The following is a 17,974-nucleotide window of genomic DNA, read 5'->3' as shown; positions in this document are numbered from 1 at the left end:
AGGGAAAGCCGCAGCCCCAAGTGCTGTTACAGTTACATGTCATTTCTCTCGGGGTGCTATCTTTTAAACTGTGACTCTACAAAGGCAAGTGCTCAAAAATTTTTGTAAATATTAATCTGTAAGGTGCTAGGGCTAACCTACATGCAGCCACACCATAAGATGTCACCTAAAGACAAAGTTTTCCAATACTTCCTTCTACAATACAACTCCAAAATTTCCTGCGACAAGCCATAGCTGGGGAGGTCCCTGAAAAGAGTGGTTCTGAGAATAGGTAATGAGTTTGAGTGGATACTAGTAGAAAAATATGCTACACTAAGACAAAAAGAAATAAATGAGGAGAGAAAAAGAATAACATGGATAACTGAAAAGGCAGAAAAGATATAGGAGGAGGAGAAGAGGTACAGAGATTTTTAAAAAGAAAAAGTGAAAAAAAGCAACAGAAAGAAAAGAAGTAGTGACACTTCCTTTTATAAAGTTTATTGAGATATACAGATTAATGCTCTATTTTGAAAATGATTTGTGACAGTAGTTCTTTTTCTTTCTCTTTTTAACGGCTGCACCTGAGGCATATGGAAGTTTCCAGGCTAGGTAGGGGTCAAATTAGAGCCGCAGCTGCTGGACTACTCCAAACCACAGCAGCACTGAATCCAAACCACATCTGTGACTTACACCACAGCTTATAGGAACACCGGATCCTTAACTCACTAGGTGAGGCCATGGATTGAACCTGCATCCTCACAGACACTATGTCAGGTTCTTAACCCACTGAGTCACAACAGGAACTCTTTGACATCAGACTTTTATGTATCAATGTGGTAATGCAGGTCTGAGAATCTGGGGCAGTGGGCCATGGGGTCCCTGCTGTTACTCCAACAATGTCTTGGTCAAGGCTAGCTCAAGGAGTCTCAAAACAGTGAAAACCTCAACTCTCTTTTGGGGACAAGCTGACAGACCCAGACCATTTCTTTAAATAGCACTGAAAATGGAGAGAATATATTAAGCTGATGTGATCCACAAATACTACTTAGTTATCATTAAGATTTTTAGCTTATAAAGAAGCATTCTACCTCTTATTCTTTAGCACAACAGAAATACGCACTGTATGTAAAACACTCCAGTGTTCTTTCGTTTTTTAATTTAAAAAATTTTTAGGGCCACACCTGTGACATATGGAAGTTCCCAGGCTAGGGGTTGAATTGGAGCTGCAGCTGCCGGCATAGGCACAGCCACAGCCACAGGCACGCCAGATCTGAGCCGTGTCTTCAACCGACATCACAGCTTTCAACAATGCCAGATCCTTAACCCACTGAGTGAGGCCAGGGATTGAACCCACATCCTTGTGGATACTAGTCAGGTTCTTAACCCACTGAGTCACAATGGGAACTACGTCCAGTGTTTTAAACCTTAGAGATTTTTAATGAATTTTATTGGGTCAAGTTAAATATTAATTCCTAATTACAGAAATCCAATTAATTCAAATCTATTCCTCATTTCCAAAATATTTTACTTTAAAAGGCTTTTCATTTATTGAGTGTAAGAATTTAAGAGAATGAGTTAAGATTTCAAAACAAAAACAAGACAGGAATGTAAAATGGCACAGCCACTCTCGAAAATGGTTTTGGCAGTTTCTTAAAAAGCTAAACATGCAATTACCATACAACCCAGCAGTTGCACTCCTGGGCATTTATCTCAGGGAGATGAAGACTCAGGTTCACACAAAAATCTGTACACAATGGGTCTAGAGCAGCTTTATTCATAAACTGGAAACAAACAAATTATCTTCCAGCAGATGACTGGTTAAACAAATGATGGTCTACTATGCTATGGACCACTACTCAGCAATATAAAGGATTAAACTATGGATACGTGCAACAACCTGGATGAATGCGTAGAGAATAAGGTGAGTAAAAAAAGCCAATCCCACATATCCGGACAAAAGTCTACTCAAAGGAGACACATGCACCCGCATGTTCATTGCAGCACTATTCACAATAGCCAGGACATGGAAACAACCCAAATGTCCATCGACAGATGATTGGATTCGGAAGATGTGGTATATATACACAATGGAATACTACTCAGCCATAAAAAAGAATGACATAATGCCATTTGCAGCAACATGGATGGAACTAGAGAATCTCATTTTGAGTGAAATGAGCCAGGAAGACAGAGACAAACACCATATGATATCACTTATAACTGAAATCTAATATCCAGCACAAATGAACATCTCCTCAGAAAAGAAAATCAGGGACTTGGAAAATAGACTTGTGGCTGCCTGATGGGAGAGGGAGGGAGTGGGAGGGATCGGGAGCTTGGGGTTATCAGACACAATTTAGAATAGATTTACAAGGAGATCCTGCTGAGTAGCATTGAGAACTATGTCTAGATACTCATGTTGCAACAGAACAAAGGGTGGGGGGAAAAATGTAAATGTAATGTACACATATGTAAGGATAACTTGATCCCCTTGCTGTACAGTGGGGAAAAAAAAAAAAAAAAAAGGCCAATCCCCCAAGGTTACAAATTGCTATCACTCCATTTGTAAAACATCCTTGGAACAAAACTACTGGTTGCCAGGGGTTAAGAGGGGGATGGGAGTAGGAAGGAATCAGGTGTGGCTATGAGGGCAACAGGAGGAATTCTTGTAGAGACATAAATGTTTGTATCTTCACTGATGTCTTGGTTATACTATATTGTACCATAGTTTTGCAAGATGTTATCACAGGGTGAAACTGAGTAAAGAATTCAGGGGATCTCTGTATTATTTCTTACAACTACATGTAAATCTACAATTGTATCAATATCAAAAGTTTAATTAAAAAAAAAGAAAATCTTTAACTGCCTCTCAAGAGTACTAAACTTAACCTCAAGAGGTCTGGCTTCTGGTCTAGCAGTGCTGGAAACCTTGACTTTGCAAATAGTTACTTAACTTCTCTGGTCCTCAGTTTTCATATCTGAAGAAAAGGGGCTGGACTTGATGACTGCCATCTCTAAATTTACACAAATCTTAGAAAAAGAACATGGAACAGGAAATGTAATAAACTACTACTGGACGGAGAAACAGAGGTAGTGTTTTCAATGATTTTTCTGTGATTGCCAAATTTACTCTAATAAATAATTGGGAAAAAATAAAATTTTAGTGATCCAAAAGTCTTTCTGATTTTAGTTGAAATGCAAAGTGGTTTAGAAATCATCACCCTGATGAAGCTCATGTTTTGCTTGAAAATCATGTTTTAAGCGTCTATAGGTTGTACCTTTTGTAGAAGTTAAACTAATTAGTGAGTAAAAAACTAACAAACACCCTTTGTGAATTTTATCTTATAAATCAGAAAGGCTAAATAAAAGGCTGTGTTGAAGTACGCCTAAGACAAACCCCAATCACCCTTAAGTGTGGAAAAGGGGCTCCCTCCAAGTCAATTAAATGTTAAATACATTTCTCTTATGAAGAGTGGGTGTCCTTGTCTACATCCAATACAGACAACCAGAAGTTCTGAAAGAACAATGGGTTAGGCTTAAAGTAACAGACTTTAGGCACCAGATTCAGGGTACCTGTGACAGGATATTTATCTGTCTTCACAGAAAGTCCCAATTCTGTCTCTTGACTTTCCAGACAATTCTCTCCTTGCTGGTTTGGGACTCTAAAATCAGTACAGCTGCCGCCACCATTACATTCATAGATGCAGCCTGCCTCGTCCATACTACTCTCAGATGAAGCTAACTTTTCCTCTTAGCTTCATCCAAGGCACAGCTGACACAAAGAAAAGCAACCACAGTTGGGGTGCTCCACATGATAGGCAAGCCTTGACACATGACACATATGGCCAGATTTTAATTAAAATTGGAACAGAAATTTTGTGTCTTTTTTTCTTTCACATTTTCAGACGTTACTTTTCTTTCTTTCTATCTATTATCTAGCTAGCTAGCTAGCTAGCTATTTTTATGGCTATAACCCACAGCACATGGATGTTTCTGGGTCAGAGATTGAATCCAAGCCACAGCTGTGACCTACGCCACAACTACAGCAATGCCGATTCTTCAATCCCCTGTGCCTGGCCAGGAATCTAACCCATACCTCCACAACAACCCCAGCCACTACGGTCAGATTCTTAATCCACTGCACCACAGCGGGAACTCCAGGAGAAGTTATTTTTAAAAAGAAAAGAACTTTAATGTTTAGTACTTTGTGAGAGTTCTTTTTAATATTTAGTAATAACTAATGAAGATGGAGCCTCATATTGAGACAAGGTTGGAAGTGGTGAGGCGAACAAGAAAGATTATATTGAAGAATGTTAACTTGGTCTAGATAATGCTTAAGCAAGTTCTAAAAATCTTGTAAAAACCTTTAGCACAAATGTCATGTCCTCATTTACAGTAATTTCCTCAAAGCTCTGCATTCCTTCCTCTCCCCAGACTCCCCATCTCAGCTATGCTGCATTCTACAACCAACTGTTTTACCAAAGAAGGGCCTACATGAAGAGATTGACTTTTTGGTTCCCTATTTAGAGATGGCTATCACTCAGACTCCACCAAGGGCAGTCAATAAAATAACACAGAGTGGAGTTCCCGTCGTGGCTCAGTGGTTAACAAATCCGACTAGGAACCATGAGGTTGCGGGTTTGATCCCTGGCCTTGCTCAGTGAGTTAAGGATCCGGTGTTGCCGTGAGCTGTGGTGAGACGCGGCTGGGATCCCCGAGTTGCTGTGGCCCTGGCGTAGGCGGTGGCTACAGCTCTGATTAGACCCCTAGCCTGGGAACCTCCATATGCCACGGGAGCGGCCCAAGAAACAGCAAAAAGACAAAAAATAAAATATATAAAATAAAATAACATGGAGTAAGCTAGAGAATTTTAAATTTAATTTCTTATCACTAAGATCAATTTCAGTCCTATAAAACGAACCTATGAAGGGAGCAAAAGAGCACTACAAAAAGCTCCAATTAGTGGTATATCTATCTTAGAACTGTTTCCAATAGTGGGACACATTTATAATGTAAGGTGGCATTTACCCTCACATGGACAGCCTAAGAATTTACCTCAAACATTATGTCTCTTCATTAATCAGTTATTAATGTTCTTTTTTTTTTTTTTTTTTTTTTTTTTTTGTCTTTTTAGGACCATAGCCACAGCATATGGAGGTTCCCAGGCTAGGGGTCTAATTGGGGCTACTGCTGCCGGCCTGCACCAGAGCCACAGCAACGCCAGATCTGAGCTGCGTCTGCGACCTACACCACAGCTCAAGGCAATGCCAGATCCTTAACCCACTGAGCAAGGCCAGGGATCAAACCCAAAACCTTGTGGTTCCTAGTCAGATTCGTTTCCACTGCGCCACGAGGGGAACTCCCCAAACAGTTATTAATTTTCTAAACATTTCTTGAGATTATTTGGTTTTTATTTGAAGAATTTCTTGGAGCCTAAAGACCAAACTGTAGACTAAGAAACAGGTACTGTTTTTTAAGCCCAACTGATAAAATGAATACACTTCTGATCACTTCCATTGCTCTCTGTTTGAAAACTAGAGTCCTAAATGTAAAAACTTAGGAAAGATGAGTTAGGGTTAACAGGGCCATTAATTAATCTCTTTTGTAATCTTAAAGAGACAGAAAATGGGCATCCACCAACAACCTACACAGCCAGTACTCACCGAGAAATCACTGCCACCGATTCGCTGGGGGAGACGGCACTGCAAGAGGAGCACTCTGAGTCTCCTGGGGGGAAAAGCAGAGAAGTCCCAGCTGGGAGAGGCTGCCACACAGTACCACCAAGCCCAGGCAGCTCTTCCTCAGACATCTTGGCTTAGTCTTTTGGTAGAGCTGCAAGCACCCACAGGTGCCTTGCACAGCTTTCCCTGAGCTCGAGAGCAGCAGAAGGAAAGCAAGATTTGGTGGGATGGCGATTAGAGAACAAGGCTCCCCCCCAAAGCCACTGCCGCCCTTAGCCCCCAAGGCAAATGATGAATGTGGGTGACAAAGTGAGTCAAGGATCTGGAACACAACTGTTAGCCCCCTTCTGTAGCGGTGGTGACCGATTCCCAGTTGGAGGTGAGAAGGTCCCCTACTCACCCTCCTCCTCTTCATTCTCTTCATGGCTGCAGCAGTCTTCCAAACCATCTATGAGCTCTTCTTCCAGATCTTCAGCCTCAGCCTGGTCTAGCTGGAGGTCAGTAGCTGAACTATGAGAAAGAATCACATCCCCAGCCCAGCCAACTCCGTAAGAGAGGTCACAGTCAGAGTCTCATTCCTGCGTCATCTCCTAATGTTTGTCTCCTGCCCAGTCACCAAGCTGCTGTCTCTGGCCTGGGCCTTACAACTCATGTCTCTTGCCCTCCGAGCACAGGTCTAGCCAGTTCCTCAACCCTACATCCCCTGTTCTGCAGACAGGCACTATGCCTTCCATCTTCTTTGAAGTCCCTCACAGCATATAAATATAAAATTTTGCATTAAAAAACATCATCGATAAATGTGGGAATAGACCTCTTTCTGGGACCTCTCTCTGGGACCTCAGAACAAGGCCCTGGTAGACCAAGGTTCCAGAGAAGTAACAAGGCACAAGAGAAAGAGGCCAAGTATGTGTGTGCCCTAACTCTGAAGAGACTGTCTGATAAGCAAGACTGAGAACCTGATTTGGTTTGGAATTAAGGAGAGAAATCACAGTCCCCAACACATGATGTTTGGAATGCTTATTTTCCCCTGCTTACAACCTAAAACAGGGCTTAGGAAACTCTTCCTCTAAAGGACCAGATAGTAAATATTTTCAGTTTTAAGGGCCATTCGGTCTGTTGCAACTACTCAACCCTACCATTATAAGAAGAAAGCAGCTATAGACAGTAGTAAATGAGTAAGACTGCACTTCAATAAAACCTTATTTACAAAAGCAGGCAGAGGGTGGGAGTTGGCCTGCAAGGCGTAGTTTGCCAACCTCTGCCCTAAAGTGAAAACCAAAATTCTAGGGCATTTAAAAAATAAAACCTGGGGTCCCCTGGTGGTCTAGTGATTAAGACTCAACACTTTCATCACTGCAGCCCAGGTTTAATCCCTAGTCTGAGAACTGAGACCCCCCCCCCCACATCAAGCCATTGCATGCCACGGCCAAGAAAAAAAAAATTTAAATTAAAAATAATACATAAATAAAATCAACCTTCAGATATATAGGGTCAGTATCACCAAATGTGTATACATTCTACGGCTTTAAATGAACCAAAAGCTTTCTCCGACTTACCCAATATCCCTAGCAGGTAAGGCCAGCTCTCTGGCTTCCTTAGGCCCCTCCCTCCCAAGTTTTCCCAAATGGATAGATGAGAGGCGGGTGGCCACCTCAGCTACACCAAGGGGCTGAGGGGGTGAAGGCAAAACCGGAGTTTCATCCTCTCCAAGAGGTGGGGAGTCAATCGCAGATCCACAAGCAGAGCTGTGGCTGAGCCCATTGGCCTGTGAGGCAAGGAGGTGAATGCTGATGCGTTTGGTACAGAAAACCGTACTGTCCAATTCCAAGGTGTCTGAGGCTCCAGGGAGGACCCTACTGACTGCTCCAGCATCCTCCTGAGGGAACTGCTGGCCTGCCGCAGGAGGTTCCCACCGCCTGTTCCTGTTGAGGAGATCCCACTGCAAACTGGGGTTCAGGAAATAAGACTGTTCAAAATGGGAACCTTGCCGTGGCTTCTTCTCAAAGCCTCTTGCAGTCAACTTCCTCACAGCCTCAGTGAACCGAACCTCCTTAGTCAGAGTCTGGGAAACAGAGTCACCTTCCAGGCCACCGGGACGTGGCTCTGCCCTTATGGCTAAGGTACTCTGGCTGTGGTGGGGAGAGGCAACACTGGTGGTGGAAGTGTGTAAGGAGCTAGGGGCAGACAGGGTGCTATGGGAAGGGCCATCACCTAGGACAGGGCCACTGCTCTTGGGCACCTTATGCTCAACAGGTTGGAGCACACAGTCTCCAGTGCCCCCGGAATGATGCCAGGAGACAAGCTGGATCTTGGGCGAGGATACTGGCTTCGGGCTCTCTGTGGTCTGCGATAAAGGCACTTTAGTGCTATTTGGCCGCATGAAGGAGTTGTTATTTAGCGTGGGTTTGTAGGAAGAGGAAGCAGCGGAGAGTGGAGAGGGGATCTTCCCTGAGACGGCAGAGGCCGGGCTCTTCCCTGAAGGATCTTCCCCGGCCGCTCCCAGTGAGAGGTATGGATCTGTGGAGGATGATGCCATGCGGGAGACCTTGGAAGAAGAGGCCTTACTGGCAGTGAGTCTGACAGGGAGGCTCTTTTGAGGGAGAGAAAAAGGTCTTTTTTCTGAGGGGCCTGAACGCAAGCAGAAAGACTCCAGCTGCTGGTATGGCTTGTGCCTGTAGTTGGAGCGGCGGTACAGCAGGGTGCTGCTGAACAGGTCCGGGAGGGAGCGCAGGTAACAGGAGTTGCCGTGGCCTGCAATGACAGCCGTGGTCCCAGAGCTACATAAAGTGCTGGGGCAAAAGAAATACGCTGGCTGCGGTGGGACACCCAGGAGGCCTGGGCCCAACCCTGATGAAAGTGTCCCCACGTGCTTCTTCTCCAGCTTCCAGATTGGCTTCACCTGCTGATGAACCTGAGCCCAGACTTTGCCCTCAGAGGGTTTCTCCGGTGGCGGGGTAGGCACTGTGCCCGAGGAACCGCTCTGCTTAAAGCTGTTTCCCCGGCAGAGGCCAATACTGTAGTGCTCTGTTCTTGCTGAGGCCATGAGGGGCCCATATCACAGGCACGCGGCCTCATGGCCCGGCTCAGAAAAGGTGCCAAGCGGCTCCAGCAGTAGCAGCTGCATCCTTGAAGTTCGTCAGCCTGAAGGGGAGAGAAACAATTGGGGACATTAGAGTTCCAAGAGGAAAGATACAGTGCTCCAGCAGTCCCCAGGCAAGCAAGAGTCCCACGTCAGCACTTCTTGGGCAACCAGTCTCGGTCATCACCTGGGGGCCCTGAGAGAAGAACACTAGATTCTGAGAGTGGTTTTGGTGGTCTTCCTGCTGCCCTCATGCAATCAAAGGTGACTCCAGCAAGGACTGGGACGCTAAGGTGCCACCACTATGAATCTGCTCACGTTTCCCACTCTCTCATTCAGAGAGCTCTTTCCTCTCTCTCCGAAGCAAAACTCACTCTCTGTCTCATCACCTATGACTTTCTATGAGTGGCTTCCTTCCCTCACCTGTCAACGGTGTGTCTGTGTGTCTGGGAGTAAGGCAAGGCTGAGTGTGGCAGAGAAACCAGCCAATACCTTCCTCCTCATCAACCAGTTCTGCAGGGTCAAAGGCTGTAGGAGAAGCATGTTTTACATATACTGCTCCCTGCCCAACTCTCCGCCACTGCTGCTGTGGTCTGCTTGTCACAGTTAAGTATGACAAGTCCAGATAAGAGCAGAGGTTTCTCCTGTTGGCCTCTGGAGTTCACTCTGGAGCTGAAACAGAGACTTCAACTCTTCAAGAGTCTTGCCAACTTTATAGGCTTAAATTCCATCCAACATGTTAGTGGGAAAGAGAAGAAACGAGATGGAATTAGACACCAACAGTATTTTTACTTAAAGTGACTTTCTTTCCAGCAGCCACAATGGGACAGGAGAGTTTAGGGAGTAGAACACTTGTCCTTCTGGGAGGGGCCAGAAGGACAAGAGGAGAGAAACTTGCTTTACCGCACATCTCAGGCTTCAGTTTGGGCTGATCTCGGGGATGGAAAGCCTGTCTCTTCCGTTTCCTCATTCAATCTTTCCTTTAAAGCAAAACCTGAGGTTTAGAACCAGCCTGAGGTCAAGGGTCCCAAATTGTCCTTTCAGCATGACCACTTACTTTCTAAATCAAATTCACAAAATATTCTGCAAGGAAAGGTAGGCCTGCTTTCATGACAGCATCCAGGGGGTAAAAGCAAGCTGCTTCTATAAGAAGTCATTCATCTGGGATAATTCAGATTGGAATCCTGGCATCTTCATCAAGTGTTTTCACAGTAGCTAGAGGGAAGGAACTGGCAGAGAATTTTTTTTTTTTTTTTTTTTTTTTTTTGGTTCAAGTTACACTTAAGACAAAAACACCAACAGAGAGGGGACTTTGTATTTTGATAGGAGAACAATGGCCAAGCAAGGTTCTTATTCCTGTCTACAGCTACAGGAACTGTTGGGGTCGTCTACCAACAAAAAGCCTGCAGAAGCCACGTGACATCGCCCTCTTTTCTTTCTTTCTTTCTTCCTTTCTTTTTTAGGGCCATGGTGCGGCATATGGAAGTTCCCAGGCTAGGGGTCGAATCAGAGCCTCAGCTGCTGGCCTACACCACAGCCACAGCAACTCAGGAACCTTAGCCCACCGAGCATGGCCAGGGATCAAACTCGTGTCCTCATAGATACTAGTCAGGTTTGTTAACCGCTGAGCCACGACGGGAACTCCCAACCTCTTTTCTTACAAAGACTGACTTAGTAGATTCTCTCTCAAGGAAAGTACAAAAAGTCACTGCCAATCTTCAAAATGATAGTGGGATAAAAACAGTATGAGGGCTAAAACCAGATTTGATGCCAGTAACCTCAAATTAAGGTAACAAAAAACACACCTCCACCAAGTCCAAACTATGGAAAGACTGTGCAGGCACCAATTACACTGTGTGCACTTATGGCAGAGAAGCACACGCAAAGGCAAGCGTCCAATCCTGCCAGTGACTTTATGAAACCAAGCACATGAGACTAAGTCATGTACACTCAGCAGATTCATGCCTGAACTCACACAGTTGTTTTTCAGGAATCCACACCTTCCCCCACCAAGGCAGCACAACACACACATCACAGTGATGGCAAAAAGGGGTAAGGCTGTGGGACCTCAGGCTGCTGCTCCCTAAAGAGCACCCGACATATGGCTCCTCATGTGCATTCTGCTATTGCAGACCTTCAGGTCTTTGTAAGTGTCACTCCCTAGAGCTCTTTCCTTCTCTTCCATCAGACTGAAAAATTAACAGCTCAACCATCTCCTCCAGGCAGCCTTTCTGGGCTCCCCAGTCCAAAAAGGATGTGCACGCCACCATCACTGTCTCTATGACACCGAGCTTTCAAAATGGACTACTCATCTGACTAGGAGCAAGGAGCATGTTGTCCCCCCGCCAATGTCCCCCAAACAGGGTCAGGCCCTCGATATCCTGTTTAAGAAATAAACTGAAAAAGTACCATAAACAAAGTGGAAATACCTTTGCACTGATGAACGCTAGTTTGGATGCCTAACAAATACTTGTAATGCCTCATTTAACCTCACAAAAACCCTACATTCAATAGGCATCTGTACTGTTTGGTCTTTAAAAACAAACAACAAACAAACGGACAACTACATATTACTTGTGAGACGTTTTCCAAGAGTATTCAGGGCACTACTACTGCTCTTACACGTGCTACATCAGCAGTTACCAGTAACTCATGCCAAGGAAAGCTCTGATGAACACTGAATCAGTTCAAAGCTGAAGCCACATCACTGCAAAGTTTGGGAAGAGATGAAATAGGAAGTACCATAATCCCCACCAGGCAGCAATGAGGTCAAATTAGAAAATTCAGGGAGTTTGTCATGGCTCAGTAGGTTACAAACCTGAACAGGCAGGTTCGATCCCTGGCCTCACTCAGTGAGTTAAGGATCCGGCATTGTCATGAGCTGTGGTGTGGCTCGTAGACAAGGCTCAGACCTGGAATGGCTGTGGCTCTGGCTTAGGCTGGCAGCTGCAGCTCTGATTCAACCCATGGCCTGAGAAATTCCATCTGCTGCAAATGCAGGCCTGAAAAGCGAAAAGAAAAAAGGAAAAAAAAAAAAAAATCACAGGAAGCACAATACATGGCCCACACTGAACATTCAAGGGGTGGTAATTATCATGCTCATTATTACTGGCACCAAATGATCTAACAGTCCCCCTTCGGCCCTTTTCATGAGCTGCAATGAAGGGGCAGAAAACAATGGAGCAGACAACAGTAAATTTCAGATAGTGCAAGGAATGCTTTTTTTTTTTTTTTTTTTTTTTATAAAAGAAGACCTAACTGTCTTGTCATTTGGGGGCTTCTGTGAAATATATTACCAGTAACTATATTTTTCAGCTATAGGGGTGACTAGATATGAAAAAAACAACTAAAAAATGCTTCAGGACATAGCAAGAGAAGAATCTTGCTTCTGGGTCTTCTTCCTCTTCTTTTTTTGCTTTTTAGGGCCGCACCCACAGCATGTAGAAGTTCTCAGGCTAGGGCTCAGATTGGTGCTACAGCTGCTGGCCACAGTCACAGTCACAACAACACAGGATCCAAGCCACGTCTGCAACCTACACACCACAGCTCATGGCAACAATGGATCCCCAACCCACTGAGCAAGGCCAGGGTCTGAACCCGCATCCTCATGGATACTAGGTGGATTCATTTCTACTCACCACAACTAGAATTCCTGGGTCATCTTATAGATTTTATAACTAGAGGATTGGGATTTCTGAAAACACTGGATAAAAGAGTTAAAAAAGTGATTGTTACTCACCTAGTACCTAGAGATCCTAGTCTCTAAATACTATTTATCAATAAAAGGAACCAAGGAACCAGAGCTCCTTGAAAACAACTGGGCAAGAAAAGCACCAGGTGAGCCTGTGATATCTTATGCTGCAGAAAGTAAGGAAATGCTGGAGTTCTCGTCGTGGCTCAGAGGTTAACAAATCTGACAAGGAACCATGAGGTTTCGGGTTCAATCCCTGGCCTTGCTCAGTGGGTTAAGGATTTGGCATTGCCGTGAGCTGGATCCCGCATTGCTGTGGCTGTGGTGGAGGCTGGCAGCTACATCTCCGATTCGACCCATAGCCCGGGAACCTCCATATGCCATGGGAGCGGCCCTAGCAAAAGACAAAAAAAAAAAAAAAAGTAAAGAAATGCTCAAAATTTGATAGCAACATGTCCTAAGATCATAAGAATACCTAATATCACACTTAACAGTCTTCAGTCAATGCTTTCCTTCTAAGATTGGAAACAAAGCAAGAACATCTACTCTCCTCATTTCTATTCAATGCTGTACTAGAAACTCTGGCCAGTAAAATAAAGCAAGAAAAAGAATGGCATGTGGATTTGCTTAAGAAGAAGTAAAACTGTATTTGCAGGAAGACATGACCTTGCACATAGAAAATCCTAAGAAATCTACTAGAACAAGCAAGTTTCGTAAGATTGTAGGATGCAAGATCACTATACAAATATTGATTTTATTTCTATAAACTAAGAATAGTCATGGCATAGCAGAAATGAATCTGACTAGGACCCATGAGGTTTCAGGTTTGACCCCTGGCCTTGCTCAGTGGGTGAAGGATCCAATGGTGCCATGAGCTGTGGTGTAGGTCGCAGACACAGCTCGGATCTGGCATGGCTTGGCTGTAGCTAGCAGTTGTAGCTCTGATTCGACCCCTAGCCTGGGAACGTCCACATGCTATGGATGTGGCCCTAAAAAGCAAAAAAAAAAAAAAAAAAAGAATTTCACTAAAGATATACAAATGACCAATAAATACACAAAAATATGATCAATATCATTAGTCATTATAAAAATGAAAACTAAAACCACAATGAGATATTACTAAATACTCACTAGAATGGCTATAATCTAATATATTGATAGTAACTAAGTGTTGGCCAGAATGTGGAGAAATTGGAACTGTCATACATTGCTGGTGGGAATGTAGGATGGTCCAGCTACTTTGAAAAACAGTTTGACAGTTTCTTAAAAAGTTTAATGTATAATGACTCAGCAATTCCACTTCTAAGCATCTATTCAAGAGAAACAAAAGCATATGCCCACACAAAGATTTACACAGGGATGTTCATATAATGGAATGCGACTCAGCAATTAAAAGCAGTGAACTACTGATACATACAACCTAGATTAACCTCCAAAAACATTTTAGTTAAGGAAAAGAAGTTAGGTACAAAAGACTATGCACTGCATGATTCCATTTTTATAAAATTTCCAGAAAAGACAAAACTATACTAGATTAGTGGTTGCCTAGGGCTAAGGGTAGGAACTAATGACTCCAAATGGGGATGTGGAACTTTTTGGAGTGATCAAAGTGTTGTTAAGAAAAACAAACAAATAAACAAAAAACAACAACAGGGAGTTTCCATCGTGGCTCAGCAGAAACAAATCTAACTAGAATCCATGAGGACACAGGTTCAATCCCTGGCCTTGCTCAGTGGGTTAAGGATCTGCATTGCCATGAGCTGCAGCGTAGGTCACAGACATGGCTCAGATCCGGCACTGCTGTGGCTATGGTGTAGGCCAGGGGCTACAGATCCTATTTGACCCCTAGTCTGGGAACCTCCATATACCATGGATGTGGCCCTAAAAAGACAAAAAAAAAACCAAACCCAAAGTGTTCTAAAACAAGATTGTGGTGATGGTTGCACAAATGTACAAATTTACTGAAAGCCATAGAACTCTGCTTTCACAGTGGATGAATCAACTGTGTGGTTCTAATGAAGAAAATCATAAACTTTTTATGGCAGGACAATCAAACTAAGACAGAAAGAAAACAACAACAACAAAAACAAATGACATGCCCCCCAACATGGCAGGCCTTTCCCAGACCTCCTCAAAGCAAGAAGATAAAATCAACCTCTGAGAAAAGATGGCCCCTGTCTTCAGATGCCAGTACTGTAACATTGTAATTCTATGATTAATATATTTGTTGATTAGTATATATTTTTCATCTCATACAAGGGGTCACATTGACCAAAGCCTTGTCTGTACACGCGTAATTTTTCTAAAAAACGTTGCTGAACGTTGTCTACATAATGCTAACCTGTCAATACGATTCATCATTTCCTTGTCTCAAAAAAGATATAAAAACTGCATCTCTAACTCCTGATCAATGGAATAGTTCTCAGAACTTCTGAGAATGTTTCCAGGTTATAATCCTCAGTTTGGCTCAAATAAAACTCTCTTCTCTTACTTCTTAGCTGACTGATATTTGATTTTTTTCATCAACAGTATGGAAATTATACCTCAATAAAGCTGTTCAAAATGGAAGAAAGAAAAAGAAGACGGAAGCCAGAGGCTCCCAAATGTGGGACAATTTGAGCAGCAAAATAAGTGAATATCAGATTAAATAAAACTAGAATCCATACTGATGTAAATAAATAGAGAATGAATAAATGAAAGAACAATCTTCTCAACAGGAAGATTCCAACTAATAAAAACAGAAAATCACCCTTGCAACACCCACAGTAATAACTGCTTCAGGTGGACCCTAAAATTGGTGGTGAAAGATTACTGGAAAATCAGACAAGGACAAATTAAATGTCATTCTATAGAATGACTGGCCAGTACTCTTCAAATGGATCAAGTTTACTGAAGACAAAGAAAGGCTTAAAGGCAACTGAAAAGGTATGACAACTGCAGGCAACCTGCAATCCTATAACAGATAAAAGACACTGACAGGACAACTGACAATATTTTAATAAGGTAGATCAGATAATAGCATTATAGTATATGGTATTACATCAATGTTAATTCCTGATTTTTTTGTTGTTGTCTTTTTTTAAGGGCCACACCCGCAGCATATGGAGGTTCCCAGGCTAGGGGTCCAATCGGAACTGTAGCCACTGGACTACACCACAGCCACAGCAACCACAGGATCTGAGCCACGTCTGCGACCTACACCACAGCTCAAGGCAAGGCTGAATCCTTAGCCCACTGAGCAAGGCCAGGGATCGAACCTGCATCCTCATGGATGCTAGATTCATTTCCACTGAGCCACAGGAACTCCTAATTCCTGCTTTTATCATTATTCTGTGGAAATGTAAGAGAATACCATGTTTTAGGAAATATTTAGGAAATTTTTGGGAAATATTCAAAGTAAAGGGGCACCAGTGTTTGCAACCAATTCTCAAACATCTCAGAAAACAGTTCTCGGTTCACATATGAATGAATGATAAAGCGAGTGTGGTATAATATTTAACATCTGAGTAAAGAGTAAACAGGAATTCTTCATACTATTTTTGCAACTCTTTTGCAAGTCTAAAATCATCTCAAGAGAAGTTTTTAAAAAATCATTACTATCTAAAGGGAAGTTTGGTTCTTCTCAGGTCAGGATGCTAGCTAGCAGCACACAATCAACTTCAACTTTTCTGGTGCAAGAGCCCAGGTCACAAGCCTTATGAAGGGCCTCACCAGAACACAAGTCTTGTCATTGCAGCCATGGGTGGCCAACTTAATAGGAAGGAGCCACCCAGTAGATTCCACTCTAACCTGTCAGTGAATTTGCAAAAACTCTGGCTTAAGGGGGAGTTCAAGGAAGAAAGCAAACACCAGAGGCCAGCAGATGAAGTTTAATAGCACTTTCCCTGGGGCCCATCAACACACAAGGTAGAGGGAAGTCTCCCATTTTTAGAGGAGAAATGCTGTTTAAACCTGATTCTATGTGAAAACCTCATTGCCCAACAAGGCACAAGTCCTTTCAACTGAGAAAGCAATTGCTGTCAGCACCAAGCTGAGAAACAGGAACCTAGAGGTTGAGATAAGGACTTCAGGGCTACAGACAAGGGAACATGGAGACAGTGGGAACCTAAAGGTTTTCTCTGAGCACTGTTATTCAAGGAGGGACTCTGTTCTTTTAATCTATGAAATTAGATGGGAATGTCGGGTGTTATCTGCTAAAGGAAGTCAGAGGAGAATTAAAGAGACAAGAAAGGATCAATCATACTCCTCACTTAACCTATTTAGAGTCAAGGGCAGGGAATAAGCCGCAATTGCACAAAAAAGCCTTTAATTAAAAAAAAAACAAAAAACAAAACGCAGGCAGAAGGTGCTAAATCCTTGTAATGAGTGTTCATGGGACACAAAAATTCCCAATGTGCCCTGTGGTAGTGATTCACCCTGATCTCAGCAGATCTTCACGTCCGTTCATTCAATCAATCAACAAGTCTCTCCAGCTTCAAACACATATTCTGGAACCCATCAATCTCCACTTCCACCATTATTACCTTAGTTCAAGCTACCTTCACCTCTCAGCTGCTGGTTTCTCTGAGAAACCCTTACCCCTTCTTATAATCTACTCTCCTGACAGCTGTCACGGTGCTCCTTTTTTAAAAATGTAGTTTAAAGCCTTCGGTTGGCTCCAAGAGCCACTTGATCTCATTCCTATCTCTCAGACCTTACCTGAGCCACTCTTCCCCCTCAGCAGGCATGTGCTCCCAGTGTCCTCGTGGTTTCCTCTGAAACGCTCAGATCTATGAATGGCCAGTTTACTTCCCACACTCAGTATTCAGCTAATACCACCTCAAAGAGCCTTCCTACCCTACCACTGCATTACCCCATGTCATCCCCTGTCATACTACCTTGGTCTAGTATCTGTTCCACTCTTCCACTATCTAAAGTTATCATAGTAATATTCCCTTATATTTGCCTAAAGAACAGTGGAATGATAAGCAGGAACTTTTTTTTTTTTTTCTTTTGGGGGGCCATACCCATGGCATAAGGAAGTTCCCAGACTAGGGGTCAAATCGGAGCTGCAGCTGCCAGCCTACACCACAGCCACAGCAACAATGGATCTGAGTTGCATCTGTGACCTACGCCATGACTTTCAGCAATGCCAGATCCTTAACCCATTGAGTGAGGCCAGGAATCAAACCTGTATCCTCACAGACACTATGTCAGGTTCTTAACCCGCTGAGCCACATCAGGAACTCTGGAACTGTTTTTTGGGGTTTGTTTCTTCGTTTGTTTGTTTGTTTTCTTGCTTTTTAGAGCCACACCCGAGGCATACGGAAGTTACCAGGCTAAGGGTCAAATCAGAGCTGTAGCTACTGGCCTATGCCACAGCCACAGCAATGCCAGATCCAAGCCAGGTCTACAACCTACACCACAGCTCTCAGCAGGGCCAGATCCCTGACCCACTGATGGAGGCCAGGGATTGAACCCTCATCTTCATGGATACTAGCCGGATTTGTTTTGGCTGAGCCACAAGGGAGCCCCCCCCTTTTTAATTGAAACATAGCTGGTTTA

General features: G+C 43.5%; 1 protein-coding gene across 24 annotated transcripts in view; it reads right to left on the bottom strand.

The window, feature by feature from the left end:
- Positions 1–17,974, bottom strand: part of TTLL4 (tubulin tyrosine ligase like 4) — a 43,009-nt gene that overhangs the window by 9,200 nt on the left and 15,835 nt on the right. For 19 of the 24 annotated variants that reach the window (XR_014830132.1, XR_014830124.1, XR_014830128.1 and 16 more), the window contains 3 exons: positions 7,217–8,801; positions 6,061–6,170; positions 5,643–5,706 (listed from right to left, as the gene is read on the bottom strand). Coding sequence is in view for 12 of the 24 variants with exons in the window: in XM_021076484.2 (XP_020932143.2) it covers positions 5,643–5,706; positions 6,061–6,170; positions 7,217–8,703 (1,661 nt within the window). In the remaining 12 variants the exon portion in view is untranslated. Of the gene's footprint in view, positions 1–5,642; positions 5,707–6,060; positions 6,171–7,216; positions 8,802–9,796; positions 9,969–17,974 lie in introns of all 24 variants that reach the window. The other 5 variants (XR_014830126.1, XM_085000446.1, XM_085000447.1 and 2 more) reach the window with 1 other exon arrangement.

The sequence above is a fragment of the Sus scrofa genome, chromosome 15 (genome assembly GCF_054392235.1).
Source record: "Sus scrofa isolate SSC_HxYL_T2T_F1_AM1 chromosome 15, Sscrofa_HxYL_maternal_Yorkshire_Landrace_v2.0, whole genome shotgun sequence".
NCBI classification, from domain to species: domain Eukaryota; kingdom Metazoa; phylum Chordata; class Mammalia; order Artiodactyla; family Suidae; genus Sus; species Sus scrofa.
This window is presented reverse-complemented; position numbering and strand designations above follow the sequence as displayed.